Source organism: Acartia tonsa, chromosome 4, assembly GCF_053477335.1.
Source record: "Acartia tonsa isolate MP-2025a chromosome 4, ASM5347733v1, whole genome shotgun sequence".
Taxonomy (NCBI): domain Eukaryota; kingdom Metazoa; phylum Arthropoda; class Copepoda; order Calanoida; family Acartiidae; genus Acartia; species Acartia tonsa.
In genome coordinates this window covers 42515031-42537653 of record NC_137263.1, presented here as the reverse complement: position 1 = coordinate 42537653, position 22623 = coordinate 42515031, and the positions used below count along the sequence as shown (strand labels likewise).

The 22623-nt window shown below is 32.9% G+C and overlaps 5 protein-coding genes across 6 annotated transcripts; all 5 read left to right on the top strand.

The window, feature by feature from the left end:
* The first annotated feature begins 858 nt into the window (after positions 1 to 858).
* On the top strand, positions 859 to 2557 carry LOC145317302 (sodium/calcium exchanger regulatory protein 1-like). Its single transcript, XM_080158319.1, has 2 exons — positions 859 to 1900; positions 2277 to 2557. The coding sequence occupies exons 1-2, from the start codon at positions 1585 to 1587 to the stop codon at positions 2381 to 2383; spliced, it is 423 nt and encodes a 140-aa protein (XP_080014445.1). The 5' UTR covers positions 859 to 1584; the 3' UTR covers positions 2384 to 2557.
* Positions 2478 to 7636, top strand: LOC145317301 (uncharacterized). The gene is made up of 7 exons (XM_080158318.1): positions 2478 to 2600; positions 2695 to 2819; positions 3083 to 3268; positions 3352 to 3497; positions 3673 to 3799; positions 4087 to 4210; positions 4478 to 7636. Exons 1-7 carry the CDS (start codon positions 2583 to 2585, stop codon positions 5024 to 5026), a joined length of 1275 nt encoding a protein of 424 aa, XP_080014444.1. The 5' UTR covers positions 2478 to 2582; the 3' UTR covers positions 5027 to 7636.
* LOC145317299 (serine hydroxymethyltransferase, mitochondrial-like) lies at positions 7608 to 11739 on the top strand. 2 transcript variants are annotated; one of them, XM_080158316.1, is made up of 7 exons: positions 7608 to 7734; positions 8808 to 9016; positions 9325 to 9773; positions 10084 to 10238; positions 10390 to 10733; positions 11044 to 11138; positions 11481 to 11739. In XM_080158316.1, exons 2-7 carry the CDS (start codon positions 8819 to 8821, stop codon positions 11692 to 11694), a joined length of 1455 nt encoding a protein of 484 aa, XP_080014442.1. In that variant the 5' UTR covers positions 7608 to 7734; positions 8808 to 8818; the 3' UTR covers positions 11695 to 11739. The 2 variants fall into 2 exon arrangements, with proteins under 2 accessions (XP_080014442.1, XP_080014441.1); XM_080158315.1 differs by lacking the exon at positions 7608 to 7734 and adding an exon at positions 8184 to 8351.
* Positions 11740 to 13276: 1537 nt separating this feature from the next.
* LOC145317300 (uncharacterized) lies at positions 13277 to 18185 on the top strand. Its single transcript, XM_080158317.1, has 10 exons — positions 13277 to 13435; positions 13905 to 14025; positions 14370 to 14540; positions 14827 to 14955; positions 15228 to 15427; positions 15836 to 15986; positions 16260 to 16465; positions 16777 to 16870; positions 17606 to 17723; positions 18067 to 18185. The coding sequence occupies exons 1-10, from the start codon at positions 13306 to 13308 to the stop codon at positions 18112 to 18114; spliced, it is 1368 nt and encodes a 455-aa protein (XP_080014443.1). The 5' UTR covers positions 13277 to 13305; the 3' UTR covers positions 18115 to 18185.
* Positions 18186 to 18350: 165 nt separating this feature from the next.
* On the top strand, positions 18351 to 21770 carry LOC145317298 (uncharacterized). The gene is made up of 3 exons (XM_080158314.1): positions 18351 to 18499; positions 19133 to 19238; positions 21153 to 21770. The coding sequence occupies exons 1-3, from the start codon at positions 18435 to 18437 to the stop codon at positions 21453 to 21455; spliced, it is 474 nt and encodes a 157-aa protein (XP_080014440.1). The 5' UTR covers positions 18351 to 18434; the 3' UTR covers positions 21456 to 21770.
* The last annotated feature ends 853 nt before the right edge of the window (positions 21771 to 22623 follow it).

The window sequence follows — 22623 nt, the reverse complement described above, 5'->3', positions numbered from 1 at the left end:
AATTAAATTAGAGTTTAACAACAAACCGGTATTTATTCAGTTGATAAAATTACAGAAGGTTAAAATATACTTTTCAAGATAAAACATTAAATTTATTTTGTATTTTTTACTTATGGAATGCATAATGAAGTTACAATAACTTATTATTTGTAGCTTTTGGGTATTTATAAACGTCAAATCTTAAATTTTGGTACATTTTGAAGTAAAAGTTGTTTACATGCGCAATCAATTATTAATGCCAAACTTTACTACCTCTAAATAAATGTCGTCTTTTAAATGTAAATAAAAATAATAATTTTACCCATTTTATGGAATTTTAAATATTAAAATTCTTTTTTTACTTGTTAATGTAGTTTTGACTAATATTATTTGAATCAAAGTATCGGGATGTATCTTTGTGTGTCCATTTAGATATTAAGAACGACCGGGCCGATCATAATTTTCGTTTTATATTGGTTTCGATGCAGATTTTAGGCTGTTTGAAGAATAAAAATGTATTAGCAATAAGTTTTTTTTTTATCATTTATGAGTAATTTTTTATTGCCAATCAAAACTAAATATATAAAAATGATAACAAAAATTAGCTTTCCTTATTCCATAAAAAATAATCAGCGGCACAAGCACTCAAAATCATAACAAGGCAAGCCATTTCTTCCAAGACAATATTTCCCCACATATTTCAAAATTTTCAACTAATTCAGTTCTAAAAGCTGTTGAGCTAAATATCAAAATACTATCCAAAAATGTATTTATTTTTTAAATATAAAATTTTGCTTGAATAATCTAAAAACATAATACTTAAATTATCATTCACAATATGGAATCATCGATAGAGAATAATTGTCTTATATTTAGGTAACAACATTTTTTTCGACGTAAAGTTAAAAATTCATTTTGTTTACATTATATCATTTATGTGTAACAGTGTAAGTAACATATGTGTTAAATAAACAGTTATGACATAAAATTTACCTAATTTTGTTTTTATCAAGATTTATTATGTACCTCGTTATATGACTGATGATGCAATATTTTATGGAATTTTCAAACCTAGTATCTTAAAATATAATACATCACTATTATATTTTTGGGTTCCAATTCAATTCTTCCTTAATCGTATATCTTGTGTCAACGTACCCAACATCGGCGAGACTATCGCTAACTGAAAACTAAACTTATCCTAATCAAATTATTTTAATTGCCATTTGCCTGACTTGACTATTTCGGTTAATTTGTTTTTAAAAGACATGATATAGTTGCAATTTAAAGTAAATCTTACAAGATATATAACTATAAACAATGAGGAAAATTATCAAATATATGTAGGTAGTACAATTTAAACGCGCGTGTATTGTTGTAAAGTCTTTAAATCTGTAAAAAATATTAAAATCTTTTATAGAACTAGAAACTAATATTAATTTTATTAATAACAGGTGTAGAAGACCCACCACATTCGCAAATGATACATAACAAAGACTTGTTACATTTCACCATGCAGTTTTAAACAGTTTGTTCCTACTTAATAACAATCCAGGTTATTGTAGTTAATCTATTTTTAGAGTTTTAAATCAAAAAATATTAATAATGGAGGATATGGTAGGAGAATGGAAGCTTGAGTCAAGAGACAACAATTTTGGCCAGTTTCTTGAATGCCGAGGTGTTCATTGGATCCTGAGACAAATGATGACAACCGGCAAGGCCGACGTAGAGTATAAACTTTCAGAGGACAAGGGCACCTTTACCAAGTTCACAAAGACTATTTTTAAGACAGGGGAGTACCCTATGCCGACTGAAGGAGAGTTTTGTCCGTTGAAAACCTTGTCAGGGAAGCAGGAGGTGGGCAGAATTATGGAGACTAGTAGTGGTAATGTCGTTCTTGAAATGAACTATGTCGATTCAGGTATTGAACAAGAAATAGCATTAAGAATTGTTGACATACAGACTAACTTACCTTAATAATAGGAAATCTTGCGATACTGAAATAGACACAAGTATATGAACTATGTAAATTGCACAACCAAATAAATTGTATGAATTTTTACCGTACTGCCTAGGCTTCCAATAATGTAGGTTTCTTTTTAGCATTAACATTTGTTTTATTAGAAACGGAAAGTTATGGCAAGTTTTTTTTATTATATTTCAAAACTCTTTAAGATACGAAATAGAACTTCTTCTAGTTTACCTTTATACATCATCTTTGTTAATAAGATTTAGTATAACAGTAATTTTAAAGTCATAAAAAACACACGAAAAAATATTACCTATTTCTTTTTTAGGAGAAAATGCGGCAACAATCACGCACAAAGTTGTTGATGGCAAGTTGAATGTCACCCTGAGATGTAAAGACATTATTTGTAACTCTACCTATGCAAAGAAGACTTAATACAAAAAATGTCTAAAATACTTTATTTAAATAGAAACCACGACGCAAGATAATGTGATATTGATTGTATCAAAAAGCAGGTGTATAAAGAGCTTTTCTTAATTTGTCAGTCTTATATACTATAGCTGAGTATTATTTATATATTATATGTATTAATAAAGGTATATTTACAGATTTAGAAATGTCATGACGAGAAAACATGAAGAAATTAACAAAGGTGATTAAAACGAAAATACAAAATTTCAGTAATAATTATAAAAATTTCTTGTATGTCGCTAAAAACAATGTCTATTTTAATTTCTACATTTCAGTGTGCTTTTATGGTAGCGGCTGTGATATCAACATTTCTGTTTGCAGTTTACAAATTAAAATATGACCGTCTCTACCATGTCATGCAGGTTCTGGAGGTTTTCGGAACTCCCTCTGACTTTCACAGGTTTAGTTTTAGTCATTTTTTGTTCCACTTTAAAAAGTTTCTCTCAGTGTTATCTATCAATTTATATCTTTTGCATATGGAATAGGTAGCTAACCTTGATTATTAAATTAGGATATTCCATACGATTAAGAAAAAGCTAAGATTATTAAAAAAAACTCTTAAACCCCGAAAAAATACCTAGGTATATTACCTATATTGATTTTTTCCCTCATATAATTAATTTGATATAACAAAATAAATTTAATACCTATTCAAATTTTTAGCTGCGAGAAGAAAAATCCTGTGCTGGAAATAGCAGCTCCCTCCTGGACAACTCTGGAGCCAGGAGTCCAGGTGTACAGCGGCCACTGTGTCAAACAACCTGGAGAAGACGGTGTCTGTCCCCAGGTGGACGTACTTGCTCTGCTGGATACTGGTATTCAGCCATCTGATCTCCTGTGCCATTTTTGGTAAGTTATTTTTTCTTCGATTATTTTTATAGAATTTTATGTAAGTTAAATTTTCATGTTTTAGAATAAAATTACATTTTTAGGATAGAAGGATCCAGTCAACCTATCCTTGGAACATTTAGCCTGAGAACTCTGACAGCTGATAAGTTACACACATCTGCTTTGCTCACGTGTCAATCGAAGTACACAACCAAAGTGCCTTTTGGAATCTCCTTTTTCAGAGAAAAAAGTAAGTTCATTTAAATTTTATTGTACATAGTGATTACTTAGATGAAAATAAAATTGGTTGGTGGACACTGGATGGACAGCCTTTTCACCACTCCCCCATGGGGGAAGCCGCTAATTTTAATGAAAGTCATAAAATATATATTTTGTTCTAAGTGTTTAAATTTTATTTTATACAGGTAAACAGTCACCTTTTGTGATACCAGTATCTCCAGAACCTGATTTACCAACTGATGCTCCAAGCTTGTTGATTTGCATCAGACCAGCTAACTCCAGCAGCATCGACTATATTGCAGCAACTTCCAGGAATTTATTTGTGTTAGGATCATAAAACAGATGGCCAAAACATGTAGCAGTGTATTTATTATAATTTGAAATTATAATAAAAATATTGAGATTCATATTTCATACTAACACTTAAAGAGTTTATTCAGCAATTTTATTCACGAATTCTTTGTTTCCCTTGTATAATTAGATTATTATATCGAGAATTTATTAATTACGACACGATGTGCAAATACAAATTAAACAAAAATCAACAAATTTTTCCTTATAATGTATATAAGTAAATTACAAATAATGTATTGATACAGTTATATGGAATCTCTACTTTACCATTCCCTGTTGGGTGTTACCAGATTTATATTCTACACCAGCTCCCTGCCTCATGCTGTGCAACAAGTTGCGGTCAACCTTCAGATGAAGTCGCAAGTTCAGGTATTTAATATTTGAATGGGGTATGTATTTAGTCTGGACAAACCTCTTTTGCTTCCAGCTTTTTTTACTTTCTTATATCTTTTTATAAAAAAAGGCAAAGATACCTAGGTCTTATAGTTTTTACTTCTTCTACCAATTAAAACAAAGTGCTTTATGGCCCAAGAAAACTCCAAAACAGTGGTCTGTACAAAAGTTTGTCTGATTGTTTGTTAACATTTTTATAGTGCCCTCTTCCTGTTTATTAGTGTTTATCTACAATGTTTCCAGGTACAAGTTCGTTCCTGGCAGCCAGCAAGTAGCGTCACCAACCAGATGGAGACAAGCCTTCTGGAGCAGGATTGCTATGTGCAGAGCAAGCTCCATGCTCTGAATTACATCCTGCTGCAGCCCAACCAAATCCTGATGCCAACACAGGAAACTAAAATCCAAGAAGCTTTGCTTCAAACCAAACTGGAGCAAGGTCCTAATCAGATCCAGGTTCGCAAGTTCTGTTCTGAGTACACTAATGATAAAAAGTCTTCCCATTTATCCAAGCCAGTGGCTCTATTGCAATCTACCTATTATCACAAAACCCTAAGTGAAGGCCAAACTGCTACTCTAGTCCACCGCTCCGCATCAAGTAAAAGTAAACCTACTGCAAATGATAAGACTGAAACTAAAGATGAAACTGAAGAACTGTTTGTGAATGAATATGGTTCCTGTGATAGATATGATTTCAGTGAGAAGGATCCCTCCGCTGTTTATGAAAATAGTGCTCTTAGATTTGTCAGTTCACTGCCCGCATTTATGAAAAATTATGGATATTTTGTCTTGTAATATTTATCGTTTCTGCATTTTTATTTTATACTTATTATACTTTTTTATTATTATTTAGTCACAAAATTAATTGTAATATAATTTTTTTTATTGTTTTCATTAGTTGTACAATTTATTTTTTTGTAATTGTACAAAAGAATAACTCTCCCTATGTTTAGTTTTCAAATTTTAAAACCGCACAAGGGAGCAGTAACCATAAAGTCCTACTAATTTCAGGTTTAAGTGTATTTTTTTTAGTGATGGCAATTCGTCGAATTTTTGGGCCGGATTCGGATTCAAGATTCCTAAAAGAAACCGTCAAAAAAAGTGGCGGATTCCGGATTCTAGCAGTATTTTAAAAGGCTTAAAAAAAAAAAAAATTAAGTGCTACATATGTCCTAAAAATCAATGTTCTTGGTGTTCTCTATAATTCACTTCCGAGAATCGAGCCAGATTTTAAAAGATTTTATATATAATGATGATAATCTTTGCCTTCAAAAAGCGAGAGTTGAAAGAAAAAACTCAAGACGCTAATTTTAGCATACCAATTAAGAATCCGGAATCCGCTATTAAAAACGGATTCCGGATTCGGATTCCAAAATTGGCCGAAAAATTGGGCGGATTCCGGATCCGGATTGCCAACCCTAATTTTTTTTCTTTTACATAAATATGGAAAAAGGTGTACTTCCTACGTTTCTCCACTGGCGGAGTAAAAGATTTTGCCTATCTTAAAAAGTTAAAATGTTTTTCTTAGGCTCAGTAGTTGCACATTGAATTTTGGTTTGCTCAGTAGCATGGCTGCATGTACATATTGTTGACTTTCTACTAAATACTGCTGCTGCTGACACTTAGAAATAACCATTATATCTTGCGATTGGAGCTGTATATTTTCCAAATATATGCAGACGGCTGCAGCTATGTATTATTTGTGTACTTGCTACTTAGATTGTCTAAAGTTATGCGGGTGGATTGATAAAAATACTCTGGCTTGGCGCAGTTACGAGCACAATCCTTGTTAAAGATCTACCTTCATATAACATTTCCTTCAAGATAATCCACCCTCATAAATTGTTAGATTTGTACACTTTGTAGGTAATTGTATACTAATCTATTATGAGCTTATGGATTACATTTATGATCCATCTTTTTGTATATAAAATATTTTTTTTTGATATCCTATCAAGTAAAATGATATAATACCCCCCTACCCCTTCCCTCTTTACCTCAAAAAAGGAATAATTCAAATTAGCCCTTATTTTATATTTTCCAACCTCTTAACATCTATCTATAATCAGATTTGAAAAATAAAATTTAACCATTCCTTCTCTCCATCTTAAAAGAATAAAACGAAATATTTAAAATTATTTTCAATGTATGATTTTCAATGTTGAAACTAAGTGGATGTGGAAGGGATGTTTCTCGAGAGTTTTTTCTTAAATTGTAGAGAATTTTTAAATTACAAGCCACTAACATTTCCCTTTTCTCTCATAATTATGTAAACTTTGAGCATTTATTGTGGACGGTATATTTTTTTACCAATACTGGTTTTGAACCAGTTGCGTTGTTGCTAAGCAAATAATTATTTAATTTTTATATTGAAACTTTACTCTGAAAAAAGGTTAAATATGTAGTTTGAAAAAATGTATACATTTCATAATAAAATTTGTACACTAAGTGCTATGTTTTTCCAACTATGTTATTTTTAATCTTAGATGAAACTAGTATCATCTAGTTATGGATTATAAAAAATATTTAAGGGATAAAGAGATATTTAAAATAAGCAACAAATCAAAATCTTTAGCCGTTGTTTTGTTAATCAAAAAAGATCTTGAAAAAAGATTTGAAAAGAATTTCTGAATCAAGGATTTGATGTATATTTTACTGGTACCAAAATAATCAAGTTCTGTCATTCGCTAGCCTTTAAACTTAAGGGGATTTTGTTAAATCTTGATCGGTTGTTATAGACTAACAGTGTCCAAACCTTTAAACTACTGATTTTAATCTACAGAAAGGATAATTACCACTTTATGTAGATCTTAAATATTTGTGGAAAAGTTTGAACATTGCTAGTTTTTACAACCCAATCAAGATTTCAAGATTTAGTAATTTTTGAGCCAACGAATGCGAGCTCGTATTTATTAAACTTGGAACTATTCAGTGTAATTTACAGTCTAATGTGCACAAGCCCCTTCTCCACTATTTTTTTTTTTTTTGGGGGGGGGGGGGTATCAACCAGTTCCTCGCCATTTGGGCACCCTGCACAGCCAGGCCCTCCCTGAGTTTATTATTATTTTTGTAAATTTGATAATCTCTTTATTCATGATGCAATTCTATAAATTTTTAAAAGTGCGTTATCAACTTCCGGATATTGTCTAATTTGTTTCATATTCGCGATAAAATAAATGCGATTGTTTATTATTTTTATTAACCATGTGTAAGGGTAAATTTGCTCTGTAGAATAAATATAGTATTTTGTTGATTATGCAAAGTAGTTTGCGGAAGTGATTTCACACTAATTTAAAAATCATATTGTCACATATTGTTCTTGTGCATTTATATATAAAAACATTGTTATGTTATCATCAGTTTTTTTATCTGAATAAATCTATACACATATGATAATATTTAAGATGCGTAAAAATGGGGGCTTGACTGCGTATAATGTTTGAAGAATTCTAGATAATGGTGAAGTGTATAAGAGGAAGGATTGGAACTACGCGGAAAATAAGGTTTGTTTCTTATCTGATGACGTAGCATATAAACAGCATTGAAATGTGCTTCATCATGGTGATAAATCAATTCCGTAGAAATTTTTTTTATGTAAATATAGACAGACGTACAGACCTAGTGGTTTATAGATCAAAGTCCAATTCGGCAGTTGAATATTAAAATCATAATTCAGAAAACATCTTTTCCCTATTATTAAAATTTTATATGTCCCAACAGAGCGTTACAGTCAGACAGACGAATTAAGAAAATAATAGAATAGATACTCATTAATGAGCAGAATTTCATCAAATAAAAATAGTCTGTCTATCTCTTATAGCAGCCGAGTAAATCACATTATAACCTTAGGACGAACGGACAGTAGGTCTAGAAGCTTCTCTATTTAAATTGCTATGAAGTTGCTCCGCCAAACATAACTATATCTCTCTCTCCCCCTCTACATAATAGTACAAAGTCCCAATCCTGTATAAAATCAGATAACATGTATTCTCTGAAACTTGATTTCAAAACAAGATTTCACTTCGAAATTTAATTTCTTCAGTTGTGAAACAATTTTCGTTATAAGCGTATTTAATTTGTTATTGTTGATTTGATTTGTTTTTGTTAATATCCGAAAAAGGTACTTTTTATTTAAATCTAGCGGCTACTCTCTAACCCTCAACCTCCCTAAAAAACATAAAAACCTTCATAAGACCCATAAGAAGCTTCTGACAAAGGAGAACCATATCAGTCCAGCGTTTAACGAGATCCTAAGCTAAAGACATACCGACAGTTAGACAGTATGACATCTTGTTACTTTAAAATAAACTGTTTTTTAAACCATCGACCTATCCAAAGCTTCACTGTAAAGGAGAGCCCTATCGGTCCAGCGGTTAGGACCAAGGAAATTATAAGTTTGATGATTATTGGTATAGGGAATATTTACATATTTCATCCGTGTATATCAAATAGCAGCCGAGAAAGTCACGTTTTCCCGCTAACGGACATACGATCAATTCGAATAAAGTAGCTTCGATATAAAAAATATATACAAATCTAGGACACGCTTTTGAGAATAACTATATTATTATTTTAGTGCATAGAAAGATGTTGCGGCCTTGCGCAAGATTGCTGCGCGATTCCAGCGGCCTGAAAACTGCCTGGCGGTCAGCATGGAACGGCCAAGCAAACCTGGATCAGGATGACCCAGAGATGTGGAGCCTGCTGAGAGAAGAAAAGGAGAGACAGAAATCTGGGTTGGAATTAATTGCTTCAGAAAATTTTTGCAGCAGAGCTGCTCTACAGGTTAGTATATCATACACTGTACTCTATTTGATTACAGATATGATAATTCCAATCAATACCATAAGAGGTCTATTATTTGTTGTTAATTGTCCCTATCTAGTTTAATGTTTCTGTTTAAAGCTATCCCTCTCTTACATCCAGAAGATATGGTTATCTATCCCCTAACAGACAACCAACCCTCTTTTGTATATATATTTTTTCATGGGATTTTTGTATTTGGATATTTTAGTTTTTTGCGCCTCGTAATGAAATAAGGATGATAGCTTTTGAAGAAAAAATAAATATCTTTTCAATGAAATATTATTTAGGTTCTTGGTTCTTGTTTGAACAACAAATACAGTGAAGGTTATCCTGGCCAAAGGTATTATGGAGGCACTGAAACTGTCGACAAAATCGAGCTTCTCTGCCAGCAGCGGGCACTGGACCTGTACGACCTGGATCCAGAAAAATGGGGGGTCAACGTACAGCCCTACTCTGGTTCACCCGCTAATTTTGCCGTCTACACAGGCTTGCTCAATCCACACGACCGTATTATGGGGTTAGATCTGCCGCATGGCGGTCATCTTACACATGGTTTTATGACCGATACCAAGAGAATTTCCGCCACCAGTATTTATTTCGAGTCCATGCCCTACAGGTTGGATGAGAAGACAGGGTTGATAGATTATGACACGCTGGAGAAGACGGCGGCTCTGTTTCGGCCCAGGATAATTATTGCGGGATTTTCTGCCTACAGCAGGCTTATTGATTATGCCAGGTATGATATTTGTTTCCTTTTATTTAGATTTTTTGTTTGTGATAAGAATGTTTTTTTGTCGGTCAATTTCTCTTAACTTCAAAGATGCAAAAGCTTAAAACTTCCATTTTCATTGTAAAGCTTTTCTGTAGGCAAAGTTCTTAACTCTTGGTCCAGCTGTTTTGTAGATTTTTAAGTAACAACCGAGCAAAACCTGTTTTATAAGAAAGATAAGTAAATTGTTTAATTAAAAGTGTTAAATTCTTAAAGTAATCCAGCAGTAAATACTGGTACATTTTTTTATTTAATTTGATAATATTGTAAAATTTAGATTCCGCAAGATTTGTGACGCTGTAAACGCGCATCTGTTGTCAGACATGGCGCATATAAGCGGCCTGGTGGCGGCCAAGGTTATACCTGGACCATTCCAACATTCTGATGTCGTCACATCAACAACACACAAGAGCTTGCGTGGAGTTAGATCAGGTTTACGCTTTTTTGGCTTTGTGTTCATTTGTAGAAAAAATTTCCATTAACAGATAAACATTTCTCAGTTACTATCTGAAATTATTTTGCTACAGAATGAAAAGAAAAAAGATATTTATGACGACAATATTTTTTACATTTATTTTTTCAGGTCTTATTTTCTACAGAAAGGGAGAGAAGGGGAAGGACAAGAAGGGGAACCCCATCATGTATGACCTGGAGAACAGAATCAACTTTGCTCTGTTCCCTGGCCTGCAGGGCGGACCCCACAACCACGCCATAGGTGGCGTAGCCGTCGCGCTAAGGCAAGCACAGTCGCCGGACTTTGTAGCTTACCAGAAACAGGTCATGGCCAACGCTGCGACTATGGCAGATGAGCTGTTGAAAAGAAATTATGCTCTTGTGTCTGGAGGAACAGAGAATCACCTGGTGCTGGTCAACCTGAAGGCAAGCAAGAGTATTGATGGTGCCAGGGTTGAAACTGTTTGTAATAAGGTAAACAATTATAGCCAAATCTACAAGAGATCACATGATTGTACAACAGTTAAAAAAGATTTTCGTAGTCTATTTTTGAAATATAGAATTGTGGGAAAGTGTAAATTGATTTTTCAGGTGTGAGCTCGATCACGGGGAATGTTTTTTTTTTGACAACAACGAATCTTTTGTTTGCCTGTATATTAATATTTTTCTTCTATCTTATTGAGTCAGTTTGTGTTTTTAAGATATTTATAATGAGTGATTTTAAAAGATTTTTGATAAATCAGAGCTGCGAAATGATTAATTTTAATTTAATGTGATATTACAGGTGTCCATTACACTAAACAAGAACAGTGTTCCCAGTGATACCTCTGCTCTGGTACCTGGAGGTATCAGGCTTGGAGCTCCGGCATTAACTTCCAGGTAAGATATGTTTCATTCTTAACATGCCTTTCTGAGAAACACGGATGATGAATAGCAAAAAATATTATACAAAGTAGAAAAAAAGCTATAGTCTAGTAAAACTAATACTTAGAAAAATATTACATTTTCCCTCGGTAGTTTTTCGTGTTTTTTTTTTTATTGGAGATCTTATCAGGTTAGGTTATATTAAGTACAGGGAAGAACCGAAGGGCTTATTTTCAATTCATTATAAAAATTATTCTGTGCCTCTAATGCACTTTGGAATAAAAAAACAGTTTAGCTCAAGTTTAAGATTTCATAGATAGCTAATCTTATTGCTAAAATTCTTTTTATATTTTTCAGAGGTTTCACCGAGGCTGACTTTGTCAAAGTTGTCGCATTCATTGACGAGGCTGTGGAAATTGCAAGAGAAATCAAATCCAAGACATCAAAATTGAAAGATTTCAAGGAGTACCTTGACAATGACGCGGGTATTAAGGCAAAGTGTGAAGATCTGAAGAGTCGAGTGAACGCTATGGCGGCTCAATATCCCATGCCGGGACACAGTGATATCTAATTAAATAGTCGTCCACTCGTTTTATAGTCATTTGACAGCAAACCGGTTATTAAGAATTTGATGCTGACCATGTCTTTTTGTATTATGAAACGAGTAGATAATTTTGTAAAAATTTGGGAGCTTCAATTAGATCTTAAAATAATCATAATTATTTAACTTAACAAAAATTCATAAATTCTCAAAAGATAAAAAAATCGTTTTGCAAAAAGTAAAGTGCCTTTTTTGTTTAAATAAAATTAATCAAAATAGTTAATATTTGCTATTAGAAATAGATATATAAATAATAAAAAATATATTTTTTAATGTATCTACCTTTTTTACTATGTAATAAAAGAGTATAAATATATATGTTATCTTTATTTATTTCAACTAAGCCTTCTGTGGTAGGGTAGGGATTGATTAATTTTATTCTGTGTCAACGATCGAAAGACTCAAGATCGCTTCCTTGGATAAAATAGCCGAAAACCTGATCTATCAGTTCAAAAATATTTTTAAAAATACATACACCCTGCAAATTTAGTTTAGTGGATTATTTTTAAAATATCATATTCGGCATGCATGAATATAAATCTTTAAGGGGAGGAGTTAAAGGGCAATTTTTCTTAGCTAGTTAAGCGGTTGAACATAAAGTATAGCATAAACGATTCAATCATATGGCCTTCTATACATATGTATAGCCCAAAATTATTCCGGAGCCTTTGTGATGCTCTCCTTAAAGTGTTGGAATCTAATTTACAACTTTAAAGGGAGAACTCAAATCAATTCAGTAGTTGAAATCTTAAGCTTTTGACAAAAATTCCTTACTACTGAATATAATAGGACAAGCCTATTGAAAAAATGCCCTGAAACGCTTGCTTGTAAAATAGGCCTTAAAATAACGCGCACGCTTTTAATCTTGAATTCAACGTTAAAAAACCTTGAAAATGATTCTAATACGCAATATAGCTTTAAAGTATATTTAATTTATGAAAAGCCTTTAATTAATTGATACTTTAACTTCTATTTGGGATAATTCTAAAGTAAAAAAGGAACATTCTGTAATAAAAATATTTTTTTTAATTAATGAAAAAGGTCCTTAAATCCTTATTCAATTATTTGCCGCACCAAACCATATTTTGACGCTTTCGCCTTCTGCGTAATTTGGTAAACAACACTGCACAGCTGATCAATGTTTGTAAACTATTTTTATTTACGTTAACTTTCTATTCTTTGTTGTGTCTATTCTTCAGTTTTCTTTTATTTATTTTCATGCATTTTTTAATTGAAGCTTTTTAAAGATGTCTTATTTTTTAAAATTTTATTCATATCTTCAATTAAGATAGGTACACCCTTATAAAAGCTTGCTTGTTTTAAAAAATGAAAAAAAGGAAATATTTTTTTAGGGGACCATATAGCTCTTTAGGGTTTATATCCTATTCCCCCCCTCCCCCCCACCTCTTTTTATTTGGGTTTTCTAAAAAGAAAACATATATATTTTTGAGAACTTTCTATTCATACGAAAATATCAAAAGTGCAGCTGCATATATGTATATTATATTCAAGCTAAAACAGTGTATAAGTAAAAATATTTTTTAAAACTTTCAGATATGAATTAATGACATATGATTAAAAATGCCAAGAAGGAAAAAGTGTGTTTGTTTATATTCGTTAAGCTTAAAAGAAACAGCGAAACAATTATTGAAAGGATGTCAATTTATTGATTCAAAAACAGAACCTTTTAGCCAATATAATAAGTTGAGAGGTAAACTTTTGTTTTAGAATAAACTTATTAATCAAACATCAACTCATGAACAGCCAACGTTAAAGATCCAATTGACTATTCATTTCAACCATTAGAGACAACCAATTCTGCCCAAAATTCATATATGTCTATTGCTTGGTATGGTCTATCTAATATAAGTTATACTATTGTCATAGAATAAGATTCTTATTACTATAGACCGAGCGATCTAAAGGAATAAGACGATGGACAATTAATTGGTGTTCACATCCATTTGTTAAAAAAAATTACCCTATCTATAAGTTAACATTATAGGTTTAATTGCTTGGACATTGATTCTGAACCAGCCAATCCGGATTTAATTAATGTACTTAAAGGTTTTGAATGAATGAGCATGTTTGTAAACCTTTGAGTACCAGTATTATTTACAGTCAATATCCCCTCCCTCTCTATACTGACATAAGTTTTAACTTGCTATAAATCGTTGTAGACTCACCGCTGAAGATCTCACCATCCCGAGAGGTAGAGGACCTAGACCTTAACGCGGAGCAACGGGTGTTGAAGGTGTGGGTGGGCAACCTGCCTGACACTGTCGTTCAGGATGTTTTCAGGTGGGTGACATTTGTTAGGGATAGGTCAATAAAATATCATATGTATTTGTCCTACCATCAAAATAAATACAATGTACAAATTTCTAATTTATGTACCTACTCAGCTTTGACATTTTTGAGGCAATATTAACTTTTTTTTTCATGTAAAGTCCCCTGTTTTTTTAGAAGAAAACTATAAATAATAAGTAAATGATAAATTAGAGGCAAATAGAGCTTCAAAGGGCAGAATTTTGAACTATTTAATATTATGTAGGTAAGATCAATTTTTATGTCAATTGTACCTTGAGGCTTTAGGCGCGTAGCCTTTTAGATTTATAAATTGATATAATAATCATATTATGTAGACTGGCCATGCTACAGCTTGAGTCACAGCTCATGATCGACAAGGACAAGAAGTTGATCCTCACTCTCATCAACATCGAGTCCATCAAGATGAGTGATTTCTTGTTTGGCGTCCATTCTCTGCTTAAAATATTAAGAGGTTTTTCCATTACTGATCTCAACATTTCTAAAAGGTAATGAATGTTTTTAAAACAGCTCTGAATAAAAACCAATAATTAAATACATTACATATCTAAAAATGCATTGGTTATAATTAAATCAGAATATAGCGATCGATACTAATAATACTATCTTCTGATTTAAAAAAGACACTCATGTAAACAATGTCTGAGATAATAAGCTTTTTTTACCTACCATTTTTACAAATAAATATTTTTTTTTAAAGGCAAATATTAGCTTCTTAAGTTAAAATTGATTGTCTTTGTTTTAACATATTTAGAATAGATATTTTTTTCATAGGCTGTGGTTGATTTTATGGGAATATGAAGAAATATTGCACCAGGGCCTTTTAAAAGAAGCTATTTCAGAAGCACTGCCGCATTTTGCTTCTATTTCTTCACTCAGTCTTCCATATTTGGCTGATGATAGGTATGTATATTTAAATTTTAAAAAATAACAGAAAGGCTTGCAAAGAATTCATTGCATTTTATCTTTGTGATGTTTTAGTTAGACTTTAACCATATATATCTAACCTTTGAAGACTTTAAAGTTTCTGTTATTAAAAAAAAATTCCACTCGTTTTCTCACATGATTACCTTCACCCACAATATTTTAATAGTGCCAACGCATACTGCAGTTAAACCTGTGCTTTGATTAATGATATGTAAATTGAAATTTGCAAATAAAATGTGCTATTTCAGAATAATGAACGTGATAAGAAAGTATTTACCCTGTCTGACCAATCTGGACGTCTCTCACAGCTGCATCACAGACAAGGGGTTGAGACACCTGATGAGCCCCCTGTGCGTCCTTCACAGACCTGATCAACCTAACCCAAATATAATTAGAAACCTCACATCTTTCCTGGATTCACCAGAAAGAGTTTATTCTTCAAATTTTAGTAAGTGTATGGTTTTTTAAATACAAGCATCTAGGGGGGTACAGTACATAAAGGAGCGGGAGGAATATGTTACATCCCAAGACTTTAAAAATAGCCTATAACAATCCTTGGACATGAGAAGCTTAAAAACTTAAAAACCTTAAAAACTTCAGTATAAATTAGGATAGAAAAGTCTGTTACATAGAAATATTTGCCTTCCAAAGTTTTTAGTCAACAAATAGCATAATGAGTTTTTGAACAGTTTATTGGCCACTATTCTGAAGGTATTTATTTAGCTGTGCAATTCTTAAAATATTTGACTTCTAATATAAATATTGCACCAGGCTACATGTGTTTATTTTTAGATAGATACATTTAAATTTTAAATATATTTAAATTTTCTAACCAGAGAATTGTTTGTTTATACAGGATTATCACTTGAGCCACGTAGCGACAAGTGTTTGGCCAAACAGCTAGAAACATTGAAGCTGGAATCCTGTGACTCTGTGACAGACTCTGGAGTCAGATTTATTCTGGAACATTTCTCTAACCTTAAAGTTCTTATTTACCACCAGCGTAGGTACGTATTTGTTATTTCAAATAGTCTAAACTTTACATGGATCCTTTTTAATCCTTTTTGACCTTTTCTACCTTAATTACCCCGACAGGTTTGTTGGGGTCCTGGAGCCGTCATTATGGCCATATTAATTAACGATTTATTAACGATGACATAAGGCGGTTGCCAAATTCTGCAATTACTTACCTATACATAGTCATTTAATAAAAAAAAGTTTGTAATTGATGATAAAACCTGTCCTGGCAACTGTTGTAACATAATCAATTTTGATCTCAGGTCTGTTCTTGAGATCTTATTGAAATGGTTGACGGAGCACAACGACTCTGAGAAGACGCCAGAGCTGAGGCTGGAACACCTGGAGCACGCCTTTCCCTACAGTATTGCACCATTCTCTGAACAGCTGACTACCCTCCGTATTATTTGTCCCAAAGTCACAACTATTAATATTGTTACTGAAGACTTTGTCCTACCTCATTTAGTTGGTGAGTTTGTTAGATTTTGGATGCATAGCAGATTTTTAAATTCGCTTGTTGGTTATTTGGTCTACAAGTATCACACATTCGGAAAGTAATTTAAGTGATATTAAAGAGTGTGTTTATACGAAATAATTGACTGATTAATTATTAACATCAATAGAATTAAAAACCCCTAATTAATACCTATCAAAACAGAAAACTGTTGTTTTGGTAAAAGAATGATTTATGCATACCCATTAGTTTTATTATACGAGAAATGCAACAACAAAAATCTTAGTTGTTCTGTGAATGTTAATTTTTATACATTTTTTCTTAAGGATTTTGTAATTTGACGACCCTAACTGTCGAGCTTGAAGATTGTATCGGTGAAGGATTTATTTCATTTCTCAAACAAAAAGGTTCTGAACTAAGGTAAACTTAAGTTTTGTGCTTTCAAATATTCTACCTACTTATAGTAATAGCTAGTATGTATGACTGATAGATCACATATCTCTCCAGAGGCTAGGTTCTTCATAATGGTTCCAAATGTTCCTACCCCAAACGTAGGAGTCCCAAACGTCGAAGCGGACAAACGCAGGAGTCCCAAACGTCGGAGTGGACAAACGTAGGAGTGGGACAAACCTCGGAGTGGACAAACGTCGGAGTGGACATTGCTTAAGTAAAACCTAGGAGTGTCAGCTATTTTAATAATATGACAATTTTGAAATTTTTTATACCCCTGTCTACAAAATAATTATTAATGACTATGGCCGCAGCGCTCGGCCCCCTGGCCTATAACCTAACCTAACTAAGAAAAATAACGGGACCGAGAGGGGAGGGGGTGGGTTGTATAAAAAAATTCAAAATTCAAAAAAAAATTTAGGACTCCTGTGTTTGTCCACTCCGACGTTTGTCCCAAAAATCCTGCGTTTGTCCACTCTGACGCTTGTCCCACTCCGACGTTTGGGACTCCTGCGTTTGTCCACTCCTACGTTTTGGACTCCTACGTTTGGCGTGGAACCTTCCAAATTTCTGCTCTTTTAATAGCTTTTTTAGTTCAGATAGAAAAAAAGGTAACTTAGTTGAATGTCTCGTGTACTATAGACTCAGAAAGTACACTGAGTACAGTGTAAAGTACAAGATGCTAACAGATATTATATATTTTAGTGAACTGTATGTCTCGTGTAGTACAGACCCCGAGAGTACTCTGAGTACAGTGGAAGGAGGACACCAGGGTCAATTATTTAATATTGTCACAGTTGCTGCCGGCATGTTTTGTACTAAGGTTAGTCATTGGCAGGAATTTAGAGGGATAAGACAATGGGCGATGAATTGATCTACACGTCCAAATATAATAAACAAAATTAACCCTTATGTAGATTTAAATTACTACTGTTTCAAGAGTTTGGACTCTGTTAGTTTTAATAAAACTTACCAAAGTTTTAAAGAAAACTTTTATAACTTTGGGTATGTTTATAATTTACAGTCAAATGTTCCTTTTATTATATGTAATATTAATATGTAATATGTTTACATTTAAATTTTAATTCGAATATTACCTAAAAGAATTATTATATTATGAATGAGATGGCACATAATCAAATTGAAAACATTATTTATTATTTTAGTTGAAGAAGTTATCAGTATCAGGATGTGGTTTAGTATCTAAGGAATAAACAACGAAATTATTATTTAAATGACTTTAACACTATTCTCAATTAGAATATTTGAGGATTGGTTATTTCATCATAGAAATATACATTCTAATACCCCCCCCCCCCCCACCAATAAAAAAACGCACACAACATAGCCCAATGACTTAGCTGTTTTTTAATCTGAAGTAACCAGCGAACGCACACACTGGCGCATTTTTATTAATCAATTTCATATAAATGTTATAATCTAGTATGGTTTCAATCTAGTTTGAAAAAATAAACGTGTAAACAGAACTTTGTAAGAAATTGTTGTTTATTGACTCTAGGAGGCGAATGATGACATGCAACTCACATTTAGGCTGAATTCAACTAGCTGGATCAAAAACAACGCACAATCTTGGTTCAGGTACAGTGGTACACATATTGACGTACAGTAGCTTCTCTTTTTTATTTCTTTGTTCTTTTTTTGTATAAGCTTATCGAACTAAACTTTAAAATTTATTTCAAATCTAGCCCCATTATAAATGTAGGTATAAAACCTTAAAACAAAAAGGATCTTTCACCTACTTTAATAATATTTTTTTGTGATTTATTGCTATGAAATAAAAATGGAACATTCATCAATCATTTATTAATTGATGTGTATTTTACAAAATAAACTTTAGGCATATTAGTGAAATTGTAGTTAGTTGATTTTTTAGTAAAGAGTGAAACAAAGAAAATCTTATTAATTCAAACCTCAGTTACACAAATCTGTATTAGTTTTAAAAACAAAAATTCGTTTTAAATTTAATTTTTTTTTTTAAGAGACATACCTACAGATTCTAAGAAAACTTACATATATAATGTTAAAAATTTCCTTGTCAAATATTTTTTAGAGGTAAAATTATAAAATCATATCAAATTATTGGTCACGCGTCGGACACGGCAGCAGGGCATAATGATTATTAATTTAATATTTAAACTATAAAACAAAAATCTGGCTAATTAACACTATGCTAAAGTCTTGGGATAATAATTCTAAGAAAACTGTTTGTAGGCAACTAACCCACCTGATGCTGATGTCGTACGAGGACACGATGCCGTCAATGACCATCCACTCGGTGCTATTGCAGCATGTGCTACGCAACCTTCCTCTTCTTCAGGTTTGGATGTTTTATTTCTCAGAAATGTAACCCCTCCTTCAACAGTAAGTTGTTTGCAGGAGAGACAAGCCAAAATTTATAACGATTTCAAATTCACAATAGAGATATTTCATCTTAATGAAAAGGGGGGGGGGGGGTAAAATGTGGTGACTCGTGCCACGACATACCAGCAATTTTATTTTGGGTGCTACTCCCTTAGTTTTAGAGATAATTGGATGAAATCTTTTGGGCTGGGTCACTAATTACCCCAACTATTGCATGGTATCTTTAAAAAAAACGGCGGAGGGACCGCCGCTCCCGCCGCCCGCCGCCGTTTTCCGCCGCCACCAAAAATTTTTCCCCTTACAAGCACCCCTGCGGAGGACTTAGTCATTTTTTTAAAATTCTCGCTTATCAAGGTATATCTTAAATTTAGTGCTACTCCTGTGCTTTTAAAGATATTGAAAAAAAATCTTTTTAGGTAGGTCAGTAAAAAAATATTTGAATAAAAAATGGCGGCGGGACCGCCGCTCCCGCCGTCCGCCGCCGTTTTCCGCCGCCACCAAAAAAATTTTTTTTATTGCATTTCTCGCCGAATTAGGCAATTTTGAATCATATGAGACCATGTTATTTTTTCAATTTTTTTTAGTTTTAGTTTTAGAGATAATTGGATGAAATCTTTTTGATTGTGTCACTAATTACCCCAAGTTTTGGTATCTTTCAAAAAAAAACGGCAGCAGCACCGCCGTCCGCCGCCGTTTTCCGCCGCCACCAAAAAAAAATTTTTTTATTGCATTTCTCGCCGAATTAGGCAATTTTGAATCATATGAGACCATGTTATTTTTTCAAATTTTTTGGGGGGCGGTGGCGGAAAACGGCGGCGGCGGATGGCGGGAGCAAGGTTGCTTGTAAGGGGAAATTTTTGAAAAAAATAACTTGGTCTCATATTATTCTAAATTGCCTAATTCGGCGAGAAATGAAAAATTTAATTCAAATATTTTTTACTTACCAACCTAAAGAGATTTTGTTTGAATATCTTTAAAAGCATAGGAGTAGCTCAGAATATACATTGATAAACGAGAATTTGAAAAAAGGGGTGCTTGTAAGGGGAAAATTTTTGAAAAAAATAACATGGTCTCAAATGATTCTAAATTGCCTAATTCGGCAAGAAATGCAATAAAAAAATTTTTTTTGGTGGCGGCGGACGGCGGGTGCGGCGGTCCCGCCGCCATTTTTTATTCAAATATTTTCAAATATTTTTTTACTGACCTACCTAAAAAGATTTTGTTTCAATATCTTTAAAAGCACAGGAGTAGCACTGAATTTAAGATATGCCTTGATAAGCGAGAATTTGAAAAAGGGGTGCTTGTAATGGGAAAAATTTTTGAAAAAAATAACATTGTCTTAAATGATTCCAAATTGCCTAATTCGGCGAGAAATGCAATAAAAAATTTTTTTTTGGTGTCGGCGGAAAACGGCGGCGGGCGGCGGTCCCGCCGCCGTTTTTTTTTAAAGATACCAATAGTTGGGGTAATTAGTGACCCAGCCCAAAAGATTTCATCCAATTATCTCTAAAACTAAGGGAGTAGCACCCAAAATAAAATTGCTGGTATGTCGTGGCACGAGTCACCACATTTTACCCCCCCCCCCTTTTGTTGCTTTCAAACTTTACAGAATAAATATAACACAGGGTGTATCATTCTTGACAAAAAACTTATTGTATTTTTCTTTGTATATTTAATCACGTGCTCTGCTCATATTGTCATTGTAATCAACAAAGTAAGAGAAAAATTTTACTTTTAAATTTTCGACTAGCGAAAAAATGGTGGCAAAATACATTTTTTCCTATTTCATTAGATATATTCCTTGGCTTTTTAATGTGTTATTAATCATAAGGCTTATGAAAGACTTGTTACATTTTCTATCAATCCCTAGGTTCTTAACATGGAGGGAAATTTCGGTACATTCATCACGGACGACTACATGAGATCCATCCTCCGAGAGAACACCTTCCCCTGTCTCCGCATTCTCGACATCTCGGTGAACGACCACGGTGGCGTCCAGGGCAGGGTCCCCCTGTCCCTCGTCACAGTGCAGGCCTTCATAGACAAGTGCTCCAGCCTGGCAGAGTTCAGGATGTCGGACTGGAACATCAGCGGCGAAGAGTTCAATAATCTTGTCAAGTTTGTCAGTGAAAATAATTACAATTTGCTTTTAACTAGAAAGTTAAGAGCTTAAACTAGTCATCACAACTTTAACATTAATTGTATTTTTTTTTGTATTTGTAAGTAAAAGGAAATATTATGAAGGAAACGAATAGAAGAATACTTAAATTTTCTGTTTAACCACCAGGATACCCAAATTACCCAGGTAACTATAGGAATTTATAGTCTAATTACAAAACCAGGAAAGTTTATTATAAGATTATCAAAACTGTATAATAAAAGCAATTAAAAGAAAAGACAAGATAATTAACTATCTAATCTAACACTATTTAATCTTTTCTGTTCTGTGTTTATTTATAACCAACTTTAATGGATACAATCAACTGAGGTAGCTTTGGGATAACTTCAATTTTCGGAATATCTTAGATACTTTTCTATGACATTTTGATTGACAAGCCAAATTAGTAATTCATTTGCAACTGTTAGTACCTCTAGGCAATTGAAGTTATACCAACTTTCCTTAAATAAAAATTAATAGCAACAAATAAAGGAAAAAATATTGAAAAAAATATGATAGTAATAATTTGGCAACTAAATGATAATTTTTAGTTATTGAATTTATTGAGTGTATTGAAAAGGATGGTTTTATGAAGACTATTTGGCGCATATTTTTTGTATATTATGAAAGAAACCTTGCTTTATACCCAGATAAAAAGTTCTATTGCAGACATATTTTTTTGGTACTTTACACTTTGTCTAATACTTCATGGTGATTATGAAATTTATATTTCATGAACATAATGAAATGCATGTGTTAAATGAGATTCTATTTTTGTTTATATTATTAAAAAATACAATATTATGTTAAAAATAGTATAAATATGATATCAAAGGTATAAACATAATGTTAACCCTTACAGATCGGGCCCCAATTCCCACCTTAATAGATCGGGGGGGGGGGGGGGGGGGGGGCTCCAAGAACCCCCCCCTCTATCTCGGCTCCTGGTACAGATAAAGACGTAATTTTTTTTCTGGTGGTTCATGTGAATTTTTAGAGAAAATTACTTTTTCTAGTCATAGCAGTCAGACCGCTCCTTAGCCGCTTTTTAGCGGCCAGCCGCTAAATTTTAAAACAGCTGTACAGCGGCCAATTTTGCAGCTAGGATGACAAAATTTTAGGACGAACTTTTATTTTTCATAACAAAAAAAATACTTTTTCTGATCATCGCCGAAAAACGGCA

Excerpts from the sequence above, each read along its gene's own strand:
- LOC145317302 (XM_080158319.1), top strand. The coding sequence starts at position 1,585 with ATGGAGGATATGGTAGGAGAATGGAAGCTTGAGTCAAGAGACAACAAT. Across the intron at positions 1,901-2,276 it reads AATGAACTATGTCGATTCAG|GAGAAAATGCGGCAACAATC; the intron begins GTATTGAACAAG and ends TTTCTTTTTTAG.
- LOC145317301 (XM_080158318.1), top strand. Across the intron at positions 3,269-3,351 it reads GATCTCCTGTGCCATTTTTG|GATAGAAGGATCCAGTCAAC; the intron begins GTAAGTTATTTT and ends TTACATTTTTAG. Across the intron at positions 4,211-4,477 it reads AGATGAAGTCGCAAGTTCAG|GTACAAGTTCGTTCCTGGCA; the intron begins GTATTTAATATT and ends CAATGTTTCCAG.
- LOC145317299 (XM_080158316.1), top strand. The coding sequence starts at position 8,819 with ATGTTGCGGCCTTGCGCAAGATTGCTGCGCGATTCCAGCGGCCTGAAA. Across the intron at positions 10,239-10,389 it reads CTTGCGTGGAGTTAGATCAG|GTCTTATTTTCTACAGAAAG; the intron begins GTTTACGCTTTT and ends TTATTTTTTCAG. Across the intron at positions 10,734-11,043 it reads TTGAAACTGTTTGTAATAAG|GTGTCCATTACACTAAACAA; the intron begins GTAAACAATTAT and ends GTGATATTACAG.
- LOC145317300 (XM_080158317.1), top strand. The coding sequence starts at position 13,306 with ATGCCAAGAAGGAAAAAGTGTGTTTGTTTATATTCGTTAAGCTTAAAA. Across the intron at positions 15,987-16,259 it reads CTTATTTACCACCAGCGTAG|GTCTGTTCTTGAGATCTTAT; the intron begins GTACGTATTTGT and ends TTTTGATCTCAG. Across the intron at positions 17,724-18,066 it reads CCGGCATGTTTTGTACTAAG|TTGAAGAAGTTATCAGTATC; the intron begins GTTAGTCATTGG and ends TTATTATTTTAG.
- LOC145317298 (XM_080158314.1), top strand. The coding sequence starts at position 18,435 with ATGCAACTCACATTTAGGCTGAATTCAACTAGCTGGATCAAAAACAAC. Across the intron at positions 18,500-19,132 it reads AACGCACAATCTTGGTTCAG|GCAACTAACCCACCTGATGC; the intron begins GTACAGTGGTAC and ends AACTGTTTGTAG. Across the intron at positions 19,239-21,152 it reads GCAACCTTCCTCTTCTTCAG|GTTCTTAACATGGAGGGAAA; the intron begins GTTTGGATGTTT and ends ATCAATCCCTAG.